General features: G+C 42.4%; 1 protein-coding gene across 1 annotated transcript in view; it reads right to left on the reverse strand.

Annotated features, from left to right (window-relative positions):
* Positions 1-373: 373 nt before the first annotated feature.
* PGBD2 (piggyBac transposable element derived 2) overlaps positions 374-20121 on the reverse strand; it is a 33017-nt gene continuing 13269 nt past the window's right edge. The window contains exons 2-3 of the mRNA XM_035029441.1: positions 12572-12635; positions 374-2984 (exon numbers count right to left, since the gene is read on the reverse strand). Of these exons, the coding sequence (XP_034885332.1) occupies positions 1223-2984; positions 12572-12588 (1779 nt within the window). The 5' untranslated portion in view covers positions 12589-12635 and the 3' untranslated portion in view covers positions 374-1222. The remainder of the gene's footprint in view (positions 2985-12571; positions 12636-20121) is intronic.

Here is a 20121-nt window from a genome sequence, read left to right on the forward strand (position 1 = left end):
TCCTGAGGATATTACCATACATGTAATAATTTATTTTTTTTAAAGATTATCTATTTATTTGAGAGAGCGCTACAAGCAGGAGGCAGAGGGAGAGGAGAAGCATGCTCCCCACTGAGCAGGGAGCCCAATGCAGTGCTCCATCTCAGGACCTTGGGTTCATGACCTGAGCCGAAGGCAGACACTTAACTGACTGGGCCACTGACTCAGGTACTCCTAAATGTAATAATTTAGAATATATTTTCTCTATTTGCTTTTTAACTTTGGTAATGAATGTCAATGTTAGTTTGGACAACTGAATATACTGATGTGCCCCCTCTTAAATATGTGCTGTTGTAGAAAGTTCTTTCCCAAATAAAGAAGACACTCAACATGCTTTCTTTGATTTTTGATAGGTCCAAATTTTTACATATATTTCTTTTATTCTTCTGGAGTATATTCTACTATTTTCCAACATAAAGTATTTTCTATGTTTCAATACTTAACCCCAAATTTCAGGAATTCATATAGGTAGAATTTAAATCAGTGGGGAAATACACATATATTTTTATAAATGATGCAAACCACTGTTTTGGGGGTGGGGGGACAGATTCCTATCTCACACTAGTTATAAGAATGGATTCCGTAAGGATATACTTGAATTAGGAAAATATTTTTATCAAGAAAATACGAACTCTACAAAGGTAGCCCTTTGGGTAAATACAAGGCAGATTATCTATCCTTGGACAGATTGCTAGTGTTAAAGTGAAATAAATATGATAAAATATCCTTCATCATATTAATACCATACTTATATACTATTGCCCTATCTTAGATTATAAACAATAGCACACAATTATAAAACTTTTCTTAGTATTCACGAAAGTTTCTCTAAGTTTTTGGCTCTGTTTGATTTTCTTTACTAGGACTCAGGTAAAACCCAAAGCAAGATTTTTACTTGAATAAAAAGGGGCCCATCATTGAAATAAAGAACAGTATAATCTAGAGATTTATAAACATCTATAATTACCAATATAAATATTAATTTATGTTACATGCAGGCATCACAGAAGACAACAAAAAGATAACTGTAATGGAGATGGGGGAGGGGAGTACAAAAGCAAATCGTTAGGGATTCAGGTCTCTTTTTCCTGAGATAAAACCAAGTGCTCCACGCACTGTATGTAATTAGCTGTTAACATCTCAGAAGCCAAGTGTCTGCAGGGCTCCCTCTGCCCACTGTGCATCACCGGATATGGTACTCCCTGAAGCACTTGGCATGGACGCCCTTCTGGCATTTCTCACAGCGGGTGTTGGTCTGTGAGTGGCAGAGGGCACACCGGGTCCTCTTGTCCTGGTGGACTATCCAGTGCCCGATCATGTCAAAGCGGCTCTCAGTTTCTAGCCGCCTGCTTCGCCTCCCTTGGGAGGACATGTCGGCATTGCTCTCCAGGTACACGCAGGCCACATACCTCCGGAAGGCCAGGAGGTCCACCTGGGCGTCGTGGCTGCAGGTCCTGTGCAGCTGCCAGGCATTATTGAGGGCGGCATCGACGACATAGCCAATGAAGCTGGAGTACCACTTCATGCCCCGGATCTTCACCTTGTACTTAGCCATGTTCTGGTCCATCCGACGGACACCGCCCCCCTTCTCCTGGTACAGCTTCACTAGGGACGGCTGATGGACCTGGGCCCGCGTCTTGGCGGTTCCGGAATGATGGCCAGCCAGCCCCACGGGCTCTACGCCCACAGCATTGGAGCAGACGGTGACCGCACTGCCGTCGTACCAGCGGCACACAATAACCTCCTCACTCTCATCCACTTTATAATCAAATGAGCCCCTCTTCATTTTCTTAAGCTCCTTGGGATCTTTGAGGGGACATCGCTCAGTCCTGTACTCACGAACGGTTCCTGTGGCCTTCACCCCCTTTTTCCTCAAAATGGACATGAGTTTGACACTCGTAAAAACCTTGTCAAAGAATATGTGGTATGGCAGACAGCCACGCTCCTGAAGCGCATCCACAAACCTGACCACCATACTGCCTCCTAGGTCCAGGCCCCCGTGTGATTTGGTGAACAGCGTGCCCTGGGAGGGCTCAAACCACACCAGGTAGCCCCTGCTGGTTGTCCCACACCAGATCTTGTAGCCCAGCCGCATGGGCTTTCCTGCACGCAGCTGCCTGGATCCCCGGTGCCCAAAGTACTCACACATGGACTCACCGAAGCTGTAGAATTCTTCCAAGGGTGCGTGCTTCTGGAAATTGCAATTCATCCGGACAATGAGAGGCCTGACTTTGGCGAACCTATCACTTTCATCCAGCTCCGTGTTATCTGCAAAATGCAGGTACGAGAAGATCAGTTCAAATCTGTCCCTTCTAATTGCATCAGCCACAAGATGGTGATGTGAATCAGGGGATGTTTCCCAAAACATCCTTCTCCTCGGATAGGATATATACCCACTTAAAATCAAAATGCCCAAAACACACTTTAATTCCTGGGCTGTGAGCCCGAGGTTGACATTTTTCTGCCAAGCGTAACGATTGGTTTCATTAACAATGAAATTAATTGTTCCTTCATCAAAAAACAACTCGAAGAGGCCTACAGGACTCAGTTCCTGGCTTTTGAGATCCTCTATATGAGGATCTGATGCAGTCCAACTGCTGAAGTTGGGTCGGATATCTCTTTTGGTCCAAATACGCTGAGGTTCCGCTACTGCCTTCTGCCTCTTCATGGCCGGCTGCAGCTGCAGCTCATCTTCCTCTTCCTCCTCGGTGCCAGAGTCCTCGGGCACCACAGAAGCGTGCAGGACACTCCCGGGCAGGTGGGAGCCTCGCCGGCCATCTTCATCACCTGAGTCCTCATCAGTGAAGTCCCCTGAGGCATTGTCAGGCGGCGCAATAAAGATCTCCTCCCTGCTGTGGCTGGACTCCTCCTCCAGTGCATTCAGAACCTCCAGCAGCTTCGTAGACTTTGGCTTCGAACCGGCACCTCTCCCAACGGTGAAGGTGCTGCAAAGACAGGAAGCAAAATGTGGAGAGGCCACACAGGGGACGGTGTGTCAGCAGAAAACTGTGTTAAAGGACTCTGTTAAAAACTCTGCGAGGAGGCACTCCCACTGCAGAATACCTGAGCCTGAACGGCATCTCGGATGCAGCACCACCAGGCCCAGGGCCAGGTGAGGGAATTTGGCAGGCCAGCACAGACTGCTCTTTCAAAGTGCAAAAGTATTTTAAGGGGAGGCATTCTAAGGAGACATTCCATTCTTCTTTCCTTCTTGAAGTGTTTTGAATAGAGGATCACCTCTAGGGATAAATCCAGGTGCCACTGTCATCCCCCAGGTACCAGTAACCACTGCCAGGGAGCCTGGGCTGCTGAAGTCACACCCATGGATGTCCCCTGACTCAGTGGCCCCAGCAGCTCTACTTTCATCCCTCAGTCTTACCTGGGTCTTCCCTTTGCCTTATTAATTTATCAATTAGAAGTTTCCTCTTTCCCAAGTTCTCAAACTCTCCCTAGTTGAACTCTCAGTACCCCAATTCAGGACCCGAACAGATTCAGACAGATTTTCAGATGGGTCCCTCGATATCAGACATCTTACTATATCCTAGCTGCAAGTCAGAAGCCAAACAGACTCCAGAAACATGGAAACCCCTGCTATCCTAACTCTCCCTGTGCAGGGGGGAGCTAACTGGATGTCAGGAGACACTTGTATTTCATGAGCACCAACCACAAGGAGGTACTTCCCAGGGACTGGCAGTGGGCACCCTCCACTCCTGACCCGCACAGCAACGGTTCTAACTGGAGGAGGGAGAGGACAGTTCAAGAAATAAGTAGCTATGCAGGATGGCATCAGGCTGTGAAAGGCACCATCCTGGATAAGGGACAGAGAATATGGTGAAAGAGTAGGACTGGAGTTGCTATTTTTACATGGACGATGAGTGAAGGCTCACAACGTGGGTGGCCTGAAAAAGAGAGTAAGGCTAGAGACAGGGTGTCCCAGGCAGAGAGGAAGAACTGCAGGTACAAGGCCCTGAGCCTGAAGGGACTTGCTATCTATAAACAGCAAGGAGGCTTTCACGGTAGTAAGAGGAGCAGAGCAGAGCCCAGCCCCCAGGGCTCTAGAGACCCTCGTCAGGACACTCAGTCGTGTTCAGCTGGCCCAGGAAGCCCTCTAGAGTGGATGGAACCCGGCGCTGGGGCCTATCACTCTGGTTGTGAGGACGGACGGGGCAGGGGAGGGGGTATCCCACTGCCCTGGGCCACTCCAGACCAACCTCCTCGTGAGAAGAACTTCAAGCTGGAGGGAGGACACAGGCTTCACCACAGAGCTGATTTCTCTGCAGACCTGCCCTTGGACTCTGGAGTCCAGACCGCATTACACACTCACTCCAGCCTCACATCCTGGACACTGACTCCATCAACCTCTGCCAGAAGCTGGGCACAGGAGGTCTGACCTCAGCGGAAGTAAGGTGATTCTCATGCTCTGTGTGGGCCAGGAAGGGAGAGAAAACCTGCAGCCTTTCCCACAGACCTCAGACTGAGTGGTTCTCGGGGGACAGTAGCCATCGTCACAAGTCCCCCAGCCTCTCCTGGTTTGTAGCAGCAGATCCGGGCTGGCACAGGGCTCAGGCCCGCACACCAGTCTCACTACCTGAGCTGCTGTTTGCACTGCGGCCTCCAAACACCTTCTGTACATGGCTGTTCAGAGGCCTGGGGAAGGGCAGGAGGAGTTAAGATGAAGGAGGAGTAGGGGGACCCTACGCTTTCCTCGTGCCTCGAACGCAGCTCGATAAATAGCAAATCATTCTGAACACCGAGGAAATCGATCTGAGGACTTGAAAGAGTAAAGTGCACAGCTAGACGGAGAAAAGAGGCTACAATGTGGAAGGTAGGAGGTGTGGAGACAGGATTTGGGGGAGGAAAGAATCGTGGGTGTGGGGAGGGGAGGGAGCCCTGATCAGGGAGTGAGGAGAGAGAGCGAGAGTACGTGAGGGAGTACGTGCAGAGGGCACTGCACAAGAAAAACTTGTCCCCAAAACCACTGAGGGAAGAAAACAAGAGGGGCTGACTACAACAAGCTCTTAGAAGCAGTGGAGCTCAAAGTCTGAAGTTCTGGAAGTGCCATCACCATGGGTGGAGCCTGGCCAGCAGAGAGGTGTCCCTGTGGAGAAGGGGGCAGAAGCCCAGGGGCAGAAGCCCAGGAGCAGAAGAGTGGTCTGAGGATCCCATGGGTCCCACTGGGAGAGACAGATGCTCTTTTTGGAGAGGCGGCACTGCCCCTCCAGGGACAAAAGAGCCAGCAGACACCACTGAGCCGCCCTGCCCATTCTCGTAGGAGCACAGGCAGCTGCTGAGTACAGCTAACCTGGACATCGGCTTTTTTGCTGTGCTTTACCATGAACTCCAAGCCCCTGTGTGTTTGGGTGACTGCCCTTCAGGGACAAAGCGGCACCAGCCACAGTGTGGCTAGGCACTCCCCCAGAGGATTAGTGCAGGTCCATGATGCACTGGATCCCTAAAATCTGCAGTTCTGAAACCCAGCCAGCATGCATGAGATGAAACAGGAGCACTGTGCCACTGGGTGGGCAAACAGCTCGGACACAGGGTGAAGGTAGGCATCTGAGGGAAGCTGGGGACAAATGAGGGGAGACGGTTCTCTCTTCTGTGAGGGCTTCCTGGATAGCAGTGGGCACGACTCGCCTCTCCAGGGAACAGAGTGGGGTGACGCCATTTTAATCTGCCTCCCCCACCCGCCCCAGTCAGCACTGACAGACTTCAGTGAGCTGGACAGCGCACACAGTGGGGGCTTCAGATGTTTATACCAAGGCCCACCCTCTTAAACTGTGCAGGTGCTTCTTCACTAGGGCAAGTGTGACGGAGAGCCAGAGCGGCAGCTGGGCCTCTTCCCCAGGAAACCAGCTCAAACTCCCCACACCCAAGTCTACCAACCATAGAGTGATACAAAAACCAGCTCTGGCACATACTGGTTCCAGCCTTTTTTGTTTTTTAAAGATTCTGTTTATTTATTTGAGGGGGAGGGGAGCACAAGCAGGGGGAGGGGCAGAGGGAGAAGCAGGCTTCCCTAGGAGCAGGGAGCCCGACGTGGGGCTCGATCCCAGGACCCTGGGATCATGACCTGAGCCGAAGGCAGACGCTTAACCACTGAGCCACCCAGGCGCCCCTGGATCTTGTTTTTTTATCCATTCTGATACCCTGTGTCTACTGATGGAGCATTTAGTTTGTTTACATTCATAGTGAGTACGGATATGAATTTGCCTTTGTGTTACTTGTAAAGTCACTGTTCCTGTAGATTTTCTCTGTTCCTTTCCTGTCTTCGTTGGCTTGTGGTCTTTCTTTCCCTCTCAAAGGGTCCCCTTTAATTTCTTGCAGGGCTGATTTAGTGGTTATGAACTCGTTTAGTTTTTGTTTGTCTAAGAAACTCTTTACCTCTCCTCCTATTCTGAATGATAGCCTTGCTGGATCAAGTATTTTTGGCTGCAGATTTTTCCTGTTCAACACGTTGACTATGTCATGCATCACCCTTCTGGCCTGTTAAGTTTCTGTGGAGAGATCTGCTGCTAACCTTATTTGTCTTCCCTTGTAATTTAGGGATTTCTTTTCCCTTGATGCTCTCAGGATGTTTTCCTTATCTCTATATTTTGCAAATTTTACTACAATATGTCTTGGTGTTGCCCTATTTTTGTCGATTTTGGTCGGAGTTCTCTGTGCCTCTTGGATTTGGATGTCTGTTTCCTTCACCAGATTAGGGAGGTTTTTCAGCTATAATTTCCTTAAGTAAACCTTCTGCCCCATTTCTCTCTTCTTCTTCTTCTGGGACTTCTATGATATGAATGTTGTTATGCTTTATGATGTCGCTGAGTTGCCTAAGCCTACATTTGTGATGTAATATTTTTCTTTCTCTCTTCTTTTCAGCTTCATTATTTTCCATAATTTTATTTTTTATATCACTTATTCATTCTTCTGCTTCTTCCATCCTTGTGGTCATTACATCCATTCGGTTTTGCATCTCGGTTATAGCACTTTTTATTTCACACTGACTAGTTTTTAGGTCTTATCCCCATGGTAAGGGACTCTCTGGTGTCGTATACTTTTTTCAAGCCCAGTTAGTATCCTTATGATTGTTGTTTTAAAATCTGGGTCAGGTATATTACTTATATCTGTTTTGAATAGATCCCTGGCTCAGACCTTTTCTTGTTCTTTCTTTTGGGATGAATTCTTCCCTCTTGGCATTTTGCCTAAGTCTCTGCCTTCCATGTGTTATAGGAAAGCCTTTATGTTTCCTCCTCATGAGAGTAATGAGCTTATTAAGAAGAGGTCATTAAAAAAAAAAAAGACGAAGAAGAGGACATATACTGACCAGGGCCTGGCACTGTGGGAAGTGTTTCTGGTGTATGCTCTGTGCACTCTGCTGCTCTGTTTTGGCTGCTCTTTCCCTCAGGTCAGTTCTCTGCAGAGTTTCACCCTACCTTCAGTGAGGCGTGTTTGACCCTTGTGCAGTGTGTGGTGAGTCTTAAGTCGGTGTGCTGTAGTCTCCTTGTTAAAAAGGCTAGATCCAGGGGCCCCCTGGGCGGCTCAGTCAGTTAAGTGTCTGCCTTCGGCTCAGGTCATGATCCCAGGGTCCTGGGATCGAGCCCCACATTGGGCTCCCTGCTTCCCCCTCTCCCACTCCCCCTGCTTGTGTTCCCTCTCTCACTGTGTCTCTCTCTGTCAAATAAATAAATAAAATCTTAAAAAAAACAAGATCCATCTCTATGCTGCCTACAAGAAACTCACTTTAGACTTAAAGACACTTGTATATTGAAAATGAGGGGATGGAGAACCATCTATCATGCTAATGAACAACAAAAGAAAGCCAGAGTAGCCACACTTATATCAGACAAACTAGATTTTAAACTAAAGACTGTAACAAGAGATATAAAAGGACACTATAATAAAGGGGTCTATCCAACAAGAACATCTAACAATTGTATATATTTATGCCCCCAAAATTGGAGTACCCAAATATAAAAATCAATTAATAACAAACTTAACGAAAGTCATCAATAATACAGTAATATTAAGGGACTTTAACACTCCACTTACAGCAATAGACAGATCATATAAGCAGAAAATCAACAAGGAAACAATGGCTTTAAAAACAAACTGGACCAGAGGCACCTGCATGGCTCAGTGGTTAAGCGTCTGCCTTCGGCTCAGGTCATGGTCCCAGGGTCCTGGGATCAAGCCCCGCATCGGGCTCCCTGCTCTGCAGGAAGCCTGCTTCTCCCTCTCCCACTCTCCCTGCTTGCGTTCCCTCTCTCACTGTGTCTCTGTCAAATAAATAAAATCTTAAAAAAAAAAAACTGGACCAGATGGAGTTAACAGATAGATTCAGAACATTTCATCCGAAAGCACCAGGATACACATTCTTTTTGAGTGCACATGGAACATTCTCCAGAAGAGATCACACGCTGGGTCACAAACAAGGCCTCAATAAATACAAAAAGACTGAGATCATACCATGCATATTTTCTCACCACAATGCTATGAAACCTGAAGTCAACCACAAGAAAAAGTATGGAAAAACCACATACATATGGAGGTTAAAAAACACCATACTAAAGAATGAATGGGTGAATCAGAAAATTAAAGAAATAAAAAAAATACATGGAAGCAAATGAAAATAGGACAGGCCAAAATCTGTGGCATGTAGCATAAGCAGTCCTAAGAGAGAAGTATACTGCAACACAGGCCTACCTCAAGAAGTAAGAAAAGTCTCAAATGTACAACCTAACCTTACACCTAAAGGAGCTAGAAAAGGAACAGTAAATAATGACCAAAGGAAGCAGAAGAAGGGAAATAAGAAAGATTAGAGCACAAATAAATGATACAAAAACAAAAAAAACCCAGAACAAATCAGTGAAACTAGGAGCTGGTTCTTTGAAAGAATTAATAAGATTGATAATCCCCTAGCCAGACTTACAAAAAAAGAAAAAATAGAGAGAGAGAGAAAGGACCCAAATAAATAAAATCACAAATCCAAGAGGAGAGATTGCAACCAATACCACAGAAGTACAAACAATTATGAGAATATTATGAAAACTAATATGCCAATACACTGGGCAATCTGGAAGAAATGGATAAATTCCTAAAAACATATAAACTACCAAAAGTGAATCAGAAAGAAATAGAAAATGTGAACAGACCCATACCAGCAAATAAAGTAAATCAGTAATCAAAAATCTCCCAACAGATGGAAGTCAGGGCTAGATGGTTTCTCAGGGAAATTCTACCAAACCTTTAAGGAAGAGTTAATACCTATTCTTCTCAAATTGTTCCAAAAAAAAAAAAAATGGAAGAAAACCTTCCAAACTCATTCTATGAGGCCAGCATCACCTTGATTCCAAAACCAGAGAAAGATCCCGATGAGGCCAATATCCCTGATGAACATGGATGCAAAAATAGTCAACAACATACTAGCAAAATTAAATCCAACACTACACTAAAAGAATCATTGAGCACAATCAAATGAGATTTATTCCTGGGCTTACAAGAATTGTTTGACATTTGCAAATCAATCAACATGATACACCACATTAATGAAAGAAAGGTAAGAACCATATGATCCTCTCAATAGATGCAGAAAAAGCATTTGACAAAGTACAACATAAAAACCTTCCACAAAGTCGGGATAGAGGACACATACCTCAACATCATAAAGGCCATGTATGAAAGACTTACTAATATCATCCTCAATGGGGACAAATAGAGCTTTTCTTCCAGGGTCAAGAACAAAATAGGGATGTCCACTCTCACCATTATTATTTAAAATAGTATCAGAAGTCCTAGCCTCAGCAATCAGACAACAAAAAGAAACAAAAGGCATTCAAATCCACACAGAAGTCAAACTTTCACTATTTGCAGACAACATGATACTCTATTTAGAGAACCCAAAAGACTCCAGCAAAAAATTGCTAGAACTGATACACAAATTCAGTAAAGTTGCAGGATACAAAATCAATGTAGAAATCTCTTGCATTTCTATATACCAATAATGAAGCAGCAGAAAGAGAAATCAAGGAATTGATCCCATTTACAATTGCACCAAAACAATCATACCTAGGAATACACCTAACCAAAGAGGTAAAAGATCTGTACTCTGAAAACTATAGAACACTTATGAAAGAAATTGAGGAAGACACAAAGAAATGGGAAAACATTCCATGCTCATGGATTGAAAGAACAAATGGGAAAATGTCTACACTACCTAAAGCAAACTATATATTTAATGCAATCCCTATCAAAATACCAGAGGTATTTGCCACAGAGCTAGAACAAACAACAGTAAAATTTGTATGGAACCACAATAGATCCCAAATAGCCAAAGTAATCTTGAAAAACAAAACCAAAGCTGGTGACATCACAATTCCAGACTTCAAGCTCTATTACAAAGCTGTCATCATCAAGACAGCATGGTACTGGCACAAAAACAGACACATCGATCAATGGAACAGAATAGAGAGCCCAGAAATGGGCGCAGTCCTATATGGTCAACTAATCTTCAACAAAGCAGGGAAGAATATCCAATGGGAAAAAGAAAGTCTCTTCAACAAATGGTGTTGGGAAAATTGGACAGTCACATGGAGAAGAAACTGAACCACTGTCTTACACCATACACAAGAATAAACTCAAAATGGATAAAGGACCAAAATGTGACAGGAATCCATCAAAATCTTAAGAGAAAAACACAGGCACCAACCTCTTTGAAGTTGCCTTACCAACTTCTTACTAGATATGTTGTTAGAGGCAAGGGAAAGAAGAGCAAAACTGAACTATTGGGACTTTTGCACAGTGAAGGAAACAATCCATAAAACTAAAAGGCAACCTATGGAATGGGAGAAGATATCTACAAATAACATATCTGATAAAGGGTTAGTATCCAAAATCTAAAAAGAACTTATCAAACTTAATACCCACAAACCAAATAATCCAATTAAGAAATGGGCAGAAGACATGAATAGAATGCCAAAGAAGGCATCCAGATGGCTAACAGACACATGAAAAGATGCTCAACATCACTCATCATCAAGGAAATACAATTCAAAATCAGGATGAGATACCTCCTCACACCTGTCAGAATGGCTAAAATTAACACCACCAGGAAAAACAGATGTTGGCAAGGATGCGGAGAAAGGGGAGCCCTCTTAAACTGTTGGTGGGACTGCAAACTAGTGTAGCCACTCTGGAAAACAGTATGGAGGTTCCTCAAATAGTAAAAATAGTAATACCCTATGATCCAGCAATTGCACTACTAGGTATTTACCCAAAGGATACAAAAATACTGATTTGAAGGGGCACATGCACCCCAATGTTTATAGCAGCACTATCAACAATAGCAAAACTATGAAAAGAGTCCAAATGTCCACAGACTGACGGATGCATAAAGAAGACGCAGTGAATGCAATGGAATTTTACTCAGCCATCAAAAAGACTGATATTGGGGCACCTGGGCGGCTCAGTCGTTAAGCGTCTGCCTTCAGCTCAGGTCATGGTTCCAGGGTCCTGGGATCGAGTCCCGCATCGGGCTCTCTGCTCTGCAGGAAGCCTGCTTCTCCCTCTCCCACTCCCCCTTGCTTGTGTTCCCTCTCTCACTGTGTCTCTCTCTGTCAAATAAATAAATAAAATCTTAAAAAAAAAAAAAAAGACTGATATCTTCTCATCTGCATTGATGTGAATGGAACTAGAGGGTATTATGTATGCTAAGCAAAGTAAGTCAGTCAGAGAAAGACAAATACCATATGATTTCACTCATTTATGGAATTTAAGAGAAAAAAAAAGAAACAGATGAACACAGGGGAAGGAACTAAAAAAAAGAGGGGGAGGTATACCACAAGAGATTCTTTATTATAGAGAACAAACAGGCTTGCTGGAGGGGAGGTGGGCAGGGGACGGGCTAAATGGGTAATGGTATTAAGGAGGGTACTTGTTGTGATGAGCACTGGGTGTTATAGGTAAGTGATGAATCACTAAATTCTAGTCCTGAACCAATATTACAGTATATGTTAACTAACTAGAATTTAAATAAAAACTTGAAAAAAAAAAGACTCATTGAGTGGCAAAGCTTGCAGGGACTAAGGCAGCCCAACACCAACCATCTTGTGCGTTAAAAGATGAGGAAGGGGAGCCTGGATGGCGCAGTCAGTTAAGTGACCAACTGTTGGTTTTAGCTTGGGTCCTGATCTCAGGGTCGTGAGACTTGGCCCCACATCAGGCTCTGTGCTCAACCTGGAGTGTGCTCTCCTTCTCTCTCTGCCCCTCCCACTTGTGCTCTCTCTCAATAAATGAGGAAAGTAAATCACATTTTTAAATACAGTGTAGACACTGACGCTACAGAACCACACCCATACCACAAACACTACCTTGCCTGCCTCATCTTTTCTCCAATCTCTCTTTTCTCCTCTTCCTCCTTTTTCCTTCCTAGACACCAAACGTTTAGTGAGGCCAGCTGGACTATGGGCTAAAAATGTCATGGGCCTGGCCTTTCAAAAAGACAGGAGTAATTACTTGCCTAAAGCCTTTCTTCAAACACACTTACCTTGAAGTTGAAGCCATGATGAACTGGGAACATAGAGTTGTCTATATGTGCAGAGTCAAAGAATCTGTAAGACAACAGAAGTTTATTTTTAAAAAACTGTATCTTAATTAGCAAGGCAATAGGACCTTCTCCACCATTTAAGGGAAAAGACATCTCTAGCTTAAGGTTCACCAGCAACCAGAAGGGGATGAATTGAGTACACACAGGAGATAGTGTCTAGTCAACTGGCTAATCAGAGGGAAAAACAATGAGCTCTCTACCTCACACCAAAATATATCGTAGGGCAAAGTTGTTCACCATCAGAGCTATTGGCATGTGGGCTGGATGAGCCTTTGCTGTGTGGGGCTGTCCTGTGTATTACAGAATGTTAGCTTTCCAGGCCTCTACTCACTAGATACCAGTAGAACACCAATCCCCTAACTGTGGAAATCAAAAATGTTTCCAGACATTGCCATGTGTCCCATGGGGGACAAAACTGCACCTGGTTGACCCAACAGAACCTATTGTAATAGTATAAATATTTTCTAACAATGCTGCCCAATATGGTAGACATGAGCCACACGTGGTTATTAAACATCTGATATATATGGCTAGCGTGCCTGAGAAAGTGAGTTTTTAATTTTATGTAATTTTAATTAATTTTAATGAAAACAGTCACATGTGCTTGGCCAGTGTCCCCTGTATTAGACAGTGAAGTCCTAGATGTATAAAGAACTAACTATGAAACAACATTCTCTTAACAACCAGTGGATCAAAGAAAAGATTAAAGGGGAAATTGAAAAGTATCTTGAGGGGCACCTGGATGGCTCAGTTGATTAAGCATTCAACTCCTGATTTTGGCTCAGGTCATGATCTCAGAATCGTGAGACTGAGCCCCACGTCAGGCTCTGCACTGAGTATGGAGCCTGCTTAAGATGCTCTCTCTCCCTTTCCCTGTGCCCCGCCCCCCCCAACTAGTGTGCTCTCTTTCCCAAATAAATAAATAAATAGTATCTTGAAACAAATGAAAAAGAGAACACAACATACCAAAACATTTAAGTTGCAGCAAAAGATTTCTAGGAGACGCTTAATGCTATAAACACATACATAAAGAAAACAGAATGATCCCAAATAAAAAACTTAACTTTACACCTCAAGGAACTATAAAAAGAATAGATGAATGGATAAAGAAAAAATGGTGTATATACATACATACACAATGGAATATTATTCAGCCATAAAAAAGAATGAAATCTTGCCATTTGCAACAACATGGATGGAGCTAGAATATAATGCTAAGTGAAATAAGTGAGTCAGAGAAAGACAAATACTATATGATTTCATTCACATGTGTAATTTAAGAAACAAAAAATGAGCAAAGGAAGAAAAAGAGAGAGAGAGAGAGAAAAACCAAGAAATGACTCAACTACAGAGAACAAACTGATGGCTACCAGAAGGGAGGTGAGTGGGAGGATGGGTAAAATAGGTGATGGGGATTAAGGAGGGCATGCCACTTATGATGAGCACAGGGTGATGTATGGAAGTGCTGAATCACTATATTGTACACCTGAAACTAATATAACACTGTATATTAACTATACTGGAATTTAAAATTAAATTAAAATTAAAAAAAAAAAAAAGAATAACCTAAGCCCAAAGTTAGCAGCAGAAAGGAAATAAAAGACTGGAGCAAAAATAACAGAGAACAGAAAAATAATAGACGAGATTAACAAAACTATGAATTAGTTTTTTGAAAAGATGAACAAAACTGACAAATTTCTAGCTACAGTATCCAAGAAATAAAGAGAACCCAAATAAACAAAATTACAAATGAAAGAGGAGAAACTATAACTGATACCATAGAAACAAAAGATCATAGAGGCTACTATGAATGATTACTGATTATATGCCAACAAACCGAACAACCTAGAAAAAGTTGATAAACTCTCAGAAACACACATTCTACCAAGACTGAACCAGGAGAAACAGAAAATTTGAACAGTCCAATTACCAGCAGAAAGACTGAATCAGTAATGCAAACTCTCCCAACCAAAAAACAAACGAGAAAACAAAAATGAAAAGCAAAATCCCAACACCAAATGCACTCACTGGTAAATTTTACCAAACATTTAAAGAAAAATTAATGCCAGTTCTTCTCAAACTCATCCAAAAAAAAAAAAAAAAAAAAAAAAACCAAAGAGAAGGAACACCTCAAACTTCTAAGATGAGCATTACTCCCATACCAAAGCCTGATAAGAATATTACAAGAAAAAAATGGAATGTGAGGCTGGTTCAAAAGACAAATATAGAGGAGGTGATGTCAGCAGATGGTGGACTACTAAGCTCCAGGCCTTCATTCCCCATGGAAATGCAAGTTAACAACAATATATGAACCTGTACACCTTTGTGAGAACTCTAGAGACCACCTGAATTGGTGTAGGACCCAGGCCAACAGAAAAATAAGATGGGATTCCATTGAAAAGGGTAGAAAAAGTTCATGGCATTCTGTGCACAGACAGATCTCTCCCTAGTCAGATCAGTAAGGTACAACTAGGGTAAATACAGTGACTCCTCCCTTGGGATGGAAATCAGAGTAGACTATGAGTCCAACATTCTGGCTTGTCTTGGGGCTGCCTGAGGAATAGATTTCTGTGTCATCAGATGTGGAACACTGATGGGAATGGCAGCAGTTTGGAGGTTACTGAAAATGTAGGCAAGTGTCACAGTACACCAGAGCTGCAGAAATTCTTCAGTTTTACATGAAGATGCCAGGGAGAGATAAAGATTATACACTTCTGGGAAGAAATTCAGGACAAGCTGCTCATGGAAATTGAGACAATTAAAAGTACACACTCAAGTCCAGAGACTATATCACCAGAAAATGTTGGTGAGGTTCCGAACTTCTAGGTGGGCTGACTGGTGAAGTATTCCCCTGAACAAAGCCAGTCCATAAAGACTGAGAGAGGAGGCTGGTTTTTGTTTTGTTCTTTTTTTTTTTTTTTTTTTTTTTGAATGGCCAAATCTCAACAACAGATCACAAGCATACAAAGAAACTGGGAAACATGGTCCAGTGACAGAAACAAAATAAAACTCCAGAAATGGGTCCTAAAGAAAGGCAGACTGCTGAATTTCATGGTGAAGAATTCAAAACAATTTGTTAAAGATATTCAATGAGCTAAAAGAGAACAGAGACACAAAATGAGGAAATGAACAAAATGAGAATATTGACAAAAAGATAGAAACCATAAAAAGAAGCAAACAAATTCTGGAGCTGAAAAATACAATAACAGAGCCAAAGATACTAGAAGAAAACTAAAGACCAATATTGATGAATATTGATCCTCAAGAAAATATTATTAGCAAAGTAAATTCAATAGTACATTGAAAGGATTATATACCAGAACAAAGTGGGATTTATTTCTGGAATGCAAGGATAGTTCAACATGAGAAAAAAAAAAAATCAATGTAATATACCATGTGAAGAGAATGAAAGGCAAAAAACCATATGTTCACATCAAATAATGCAGAAAAAACATTTAACAAGATTTAACACTTTTATGATAAAAAATCTTAACTATGAATAAAAGGAAACCAACTCAACATAATAAAGACCAGACATGAAAAAAAAAAAATCACAGCTGATATACAAAACAGTGAAAGACTGAAAGCTTTTCCTCTAAAAACAGGATCAAGATAAAGTTGCTTCTTCTGGCCTTTCTATCAAACATAGTACTAGAAGTCTTAGCCAGAGCAATTAGGCAAGAAAAAGAAATAAAAGGCATCCAAACTGGAAAGAAAGAAGTAGAATTATCTGTTTGCAAATAGCATGATCTTATATGTAGAAAGCCTAAAAATTAAAAAAAAAAGTTAGAATAAACACGTTCAGCAAAGTTGCAGAAATCAAAATCAACACATCAAAAATCAGTTGCATTTCTATACATTAACAATTTGAAGTGGAAATTAGGAACACAACTCCATTTACCACAGCACTGAAAAGAATAAATATTTAGGAAGAATCCTAACCAAAGAGGTGAAAGAATTTTACACTGAAAATTACAAAACATAAAGTAATTTTTAAAAAAACACACAAAAAATAGATATCTTGTGTTCATGGATTGGTAGACTTAATATTGTTAAAATGTTGATACTACACAAAGTAATCTATGGATTCAATGCAATCTCTATCAAAATCCCAACAGCATTTTTTTTCTTGCAGAAATAGAAAAATCCATCCTAAAATCATTTGGTATCAAAGTACCCCAAATAGCCTAAATAATTTTGGAAAGGAAGAACAAAGTTTGAGAATTTACATTTCCTCATTTCAATAGATATTACAAAGCTAAAGAAATTGAAACAGTGTGGCACTGGTATAAAGACAGATATAGAGACCAGTGAATTATAACAGAGCCAGAAATAACCCCTCATGTATATGGTCAGGTAATCTTCAAAATGGATGTAAAAACTACTCAATAGGGAAAGGACAGTCTCTTTAACAAATGGTGTTGAAAAAACTGGGTATCTACATGCAAAAGAATAAAGGTGGGCTCTTACCTTACATCATATACAAAAATAAACTCAAAATGTATCAAAGACCTAAACCTAAGAGTTAAAATTATAAAATTCTTCAAAGAAAACATAGGGAAAAGATTCACAATATTGGATCTGACAATGATTTGTTTCTTTCTTTCTCTCCTTCCTCCCTCCCTCCCTCCCTCCCTTTCTTTTTTAAGTAGGCTCCATACCCAGTGAGCAGCCCAATGCGGGGCCTGAACTCATGACCCGGAAATCAAGATCTAAGCTGAGATCAAGAATCGGACACTTAAACGACTGAGCCACCCAGGCACTCCTGGATCTGACAATGATTTCTTGACTATGATACCAAAGCACCAGCAAAAAAGCAAATACAGACAAATGGGGCTACATAAAACTTAAACATGCATCAAGGGATACAATCAAGAGAGTGAAGGGACAACTAACAGAATGGGAAAAATACTTGCAAACTGTATTATTTGACAAGAAGTTAACATACAAATAACTCTTACAACTTCACAGCAAAAAAACAAGTAACCCAATAAAAAAAATGGCCAAAGAACCTGTGTAGAAATTTCTCCAAAGAAGATATGCAAATGGCCAATAAGCATATGAAATGATGCTCAGTATCACTAATCATTAGAAAAATGTAAATCACTACCACAATGAGGTGTCACCTCATACCCATTAGGATGACCACTATAAAAAAACAAAAACAAAACAAAAATAAGAAATATTGGCGAGGATATGGAGAAATTAGAACGCCTGTACACTGCTGACAGGAATGTAAAATAGTGCAACCACTACATAAACAGTATGGTAGTTCCTCCAAAAATTAAAAATTGAACTACCATATGATCCAGCAATCTTACTTCTGGGCATACAGTCAAAAGAATTGAAAGCAGGGTCTCCAAGAGACATCCATCTTCATAGCAGCACTGTTCATCACAGCCAAGAGGTGGGAGCAAATCAAATGTCCATCAAAGATGAATGGATAAAGAAAATGTGGTATATACTTAGAACGGAATATGATTCAGCCTTAAAAAGGAAACCTAGTCACATGTTATAGCATGGCTGAAACTTACAGACATGAAGCTAAATGAAATAAACCAGTCATGAAAAAATAAATACTGTAAGAGTCTGTTTATAGGAAGTATCTACGGTACGTAAATTCACAGAAACAAAGTAGAATGATGGTTACCAGGGGAGGGAGGAGGGGGAAATGGGAAGATGATGTTTAATGGGCATAGAGTTTCAATGTTGCAAGATAAAAATGTGTTGAAGATTGGCTGCACAACAAGGTAAGCATGTGGGGCGCCTGGGTGGCTCAGTCGTTAAGCGTCTGCCTTCGGCTCAGGTCAGGATCCCAGGGTAGTCTCAGCAGGAAGTCTGCTCAGCGGGAAGTCTGCTTCTCCCTCTCCCACTCCCCCTGCTTGTGTTCCCTCTTTCCCTCTGTCTCTCTCTGTCAAATAAAATCTTTAAAAAAAAAAAAAAAAAAAACCCAACAAGGAAAGCATGCTTAACACTACTGAAAAGTGGTTAAAATAGTAAATTCTATTTTATGTTAATTTTTATAATTAAAAATACAGAAGCATTATCATGGAAAAAGGTTACTTCCCAGGGAAAGTTTTTGACTCACTAAAAGGATATAATAATTTTAAATTTTATGCATTTAATAACTACTTCAAAATAAAAATTAACTGACACTAGGTCTCAAGATGGCAGAGGAGTAGGAGACCTGGATTTCATCTGGTCCCAGGAAATCAACTGGATAGGGATCAAACCATTCTGAACACCTATGAACTCAACAGGAGATCGAAGAAAAGAATAGCAACAACTCTCTGAACAGAAAAGCGACCACTTTCTGGAAGGTAGGACGTGCAGAGAAGTGAATCCGAGGCGATATTCGGGAGGATAGACGGCAGGAGAGGGGGCCTCTGTCGGCCGCTCCTGGCAAGTGATAGAGCAGCAGAGCACAAAATTGGAACTTTGAGAAGTCGGCTCCGCTGAGGGACGTCGCTCCAGGGGCTAAGCGGGGGGGGAACCCTTGTGGGACAGTGTGGTCTCAGGACCCTCGGGGTCACAGAAAGACCGGGGGTGCCTGAGTGTGGCAGAGCTCCAGGGTATCGGAGCGGGGAAGCCAGCTGCATACACGGAGCCGAGGGGTGGGCTCTCAGCTCGGGGTTGCCATAAACCGTGATCCGCGGCACAGTCAGGCCACTGCTCCTCTAGCAGGGACACAACAAGTGGCAGATCCAGGGAGACTCCCCTTCCTCCCCAGGGAGGACCGGCGCGGGAGCGCACCGCAGGGATCTGCTGGGTTAGGAGACTCCACTTGGGGTCGGGTGCCAGAGATAGAAATGCGCGGTCACTGGCCGGGTGAGGACGGAGTGCGGCTGGAGACCAGGGAGACGGGAGTGACTGACTGCTTTTCTCTGGGGGCTCACTGAGGAGCGGGGCCCCAAGTTCTCGGCTCCTCCGGGGCGGAGATTGGGAGGCCATTTTCACTCTCCACCTCCAAAGCTGTACGGAAAGCTCGCAGGGAACAAAAGCCCTGGAGAGCAAACCCGAGCAGATTACTTAGCCAGGAGGGGGCAAGGGCGGGGCACTTCCGCCTCCAGCAGAGACATTTGGAAACCACGGCAACAGGCCCCTCCCCAGAAGATCAGCAAGAACAGCCAGCCAAGACCAAGTTTACCGATCAATGAGAACAGCAGAACTCCAGCGCTAGGGGAATAATGCACATGGAATTCATGGCTTTTTTACCATGATTCTTTAGTCTTTCACACTTAATTATTTTTTAACATTTTTTTTTGGAATTTTTCTTTTTCCCTTTTTCAACCAACATCTTATCGATCCTTTTTAAAAAATCTTTTTTATTTTTCATTTTTAGAGTCATATTCTATCCTTCATAGTAGTTAACCTTGTTTTTGGTATATATATATAAGTTGTTCCCTCTTTAAAATTTTGGGATACAGTTTCTTCTAACAGATTAAAATATACCCTAAATCTCTAACGTATGGCTTTGTTCTAGTCTCCTG

Source organism: Mirounga leonina, unplaced genomic scaffold (assembly GCF_011800145.1).
Source record: "Mirounga leonina isolate KUSES-001 unplaced genomic scaffold, KU_Mleo_1.0 Mir_239, whole genome shotgun sequence".
Classification (NCBI taxonomy): domain Eukaryota; kingdom Metazoa; phylum Chordata; class Mammalia; order Carnivora; family Phocidae; genus Mirounga; species Mirounga leonina.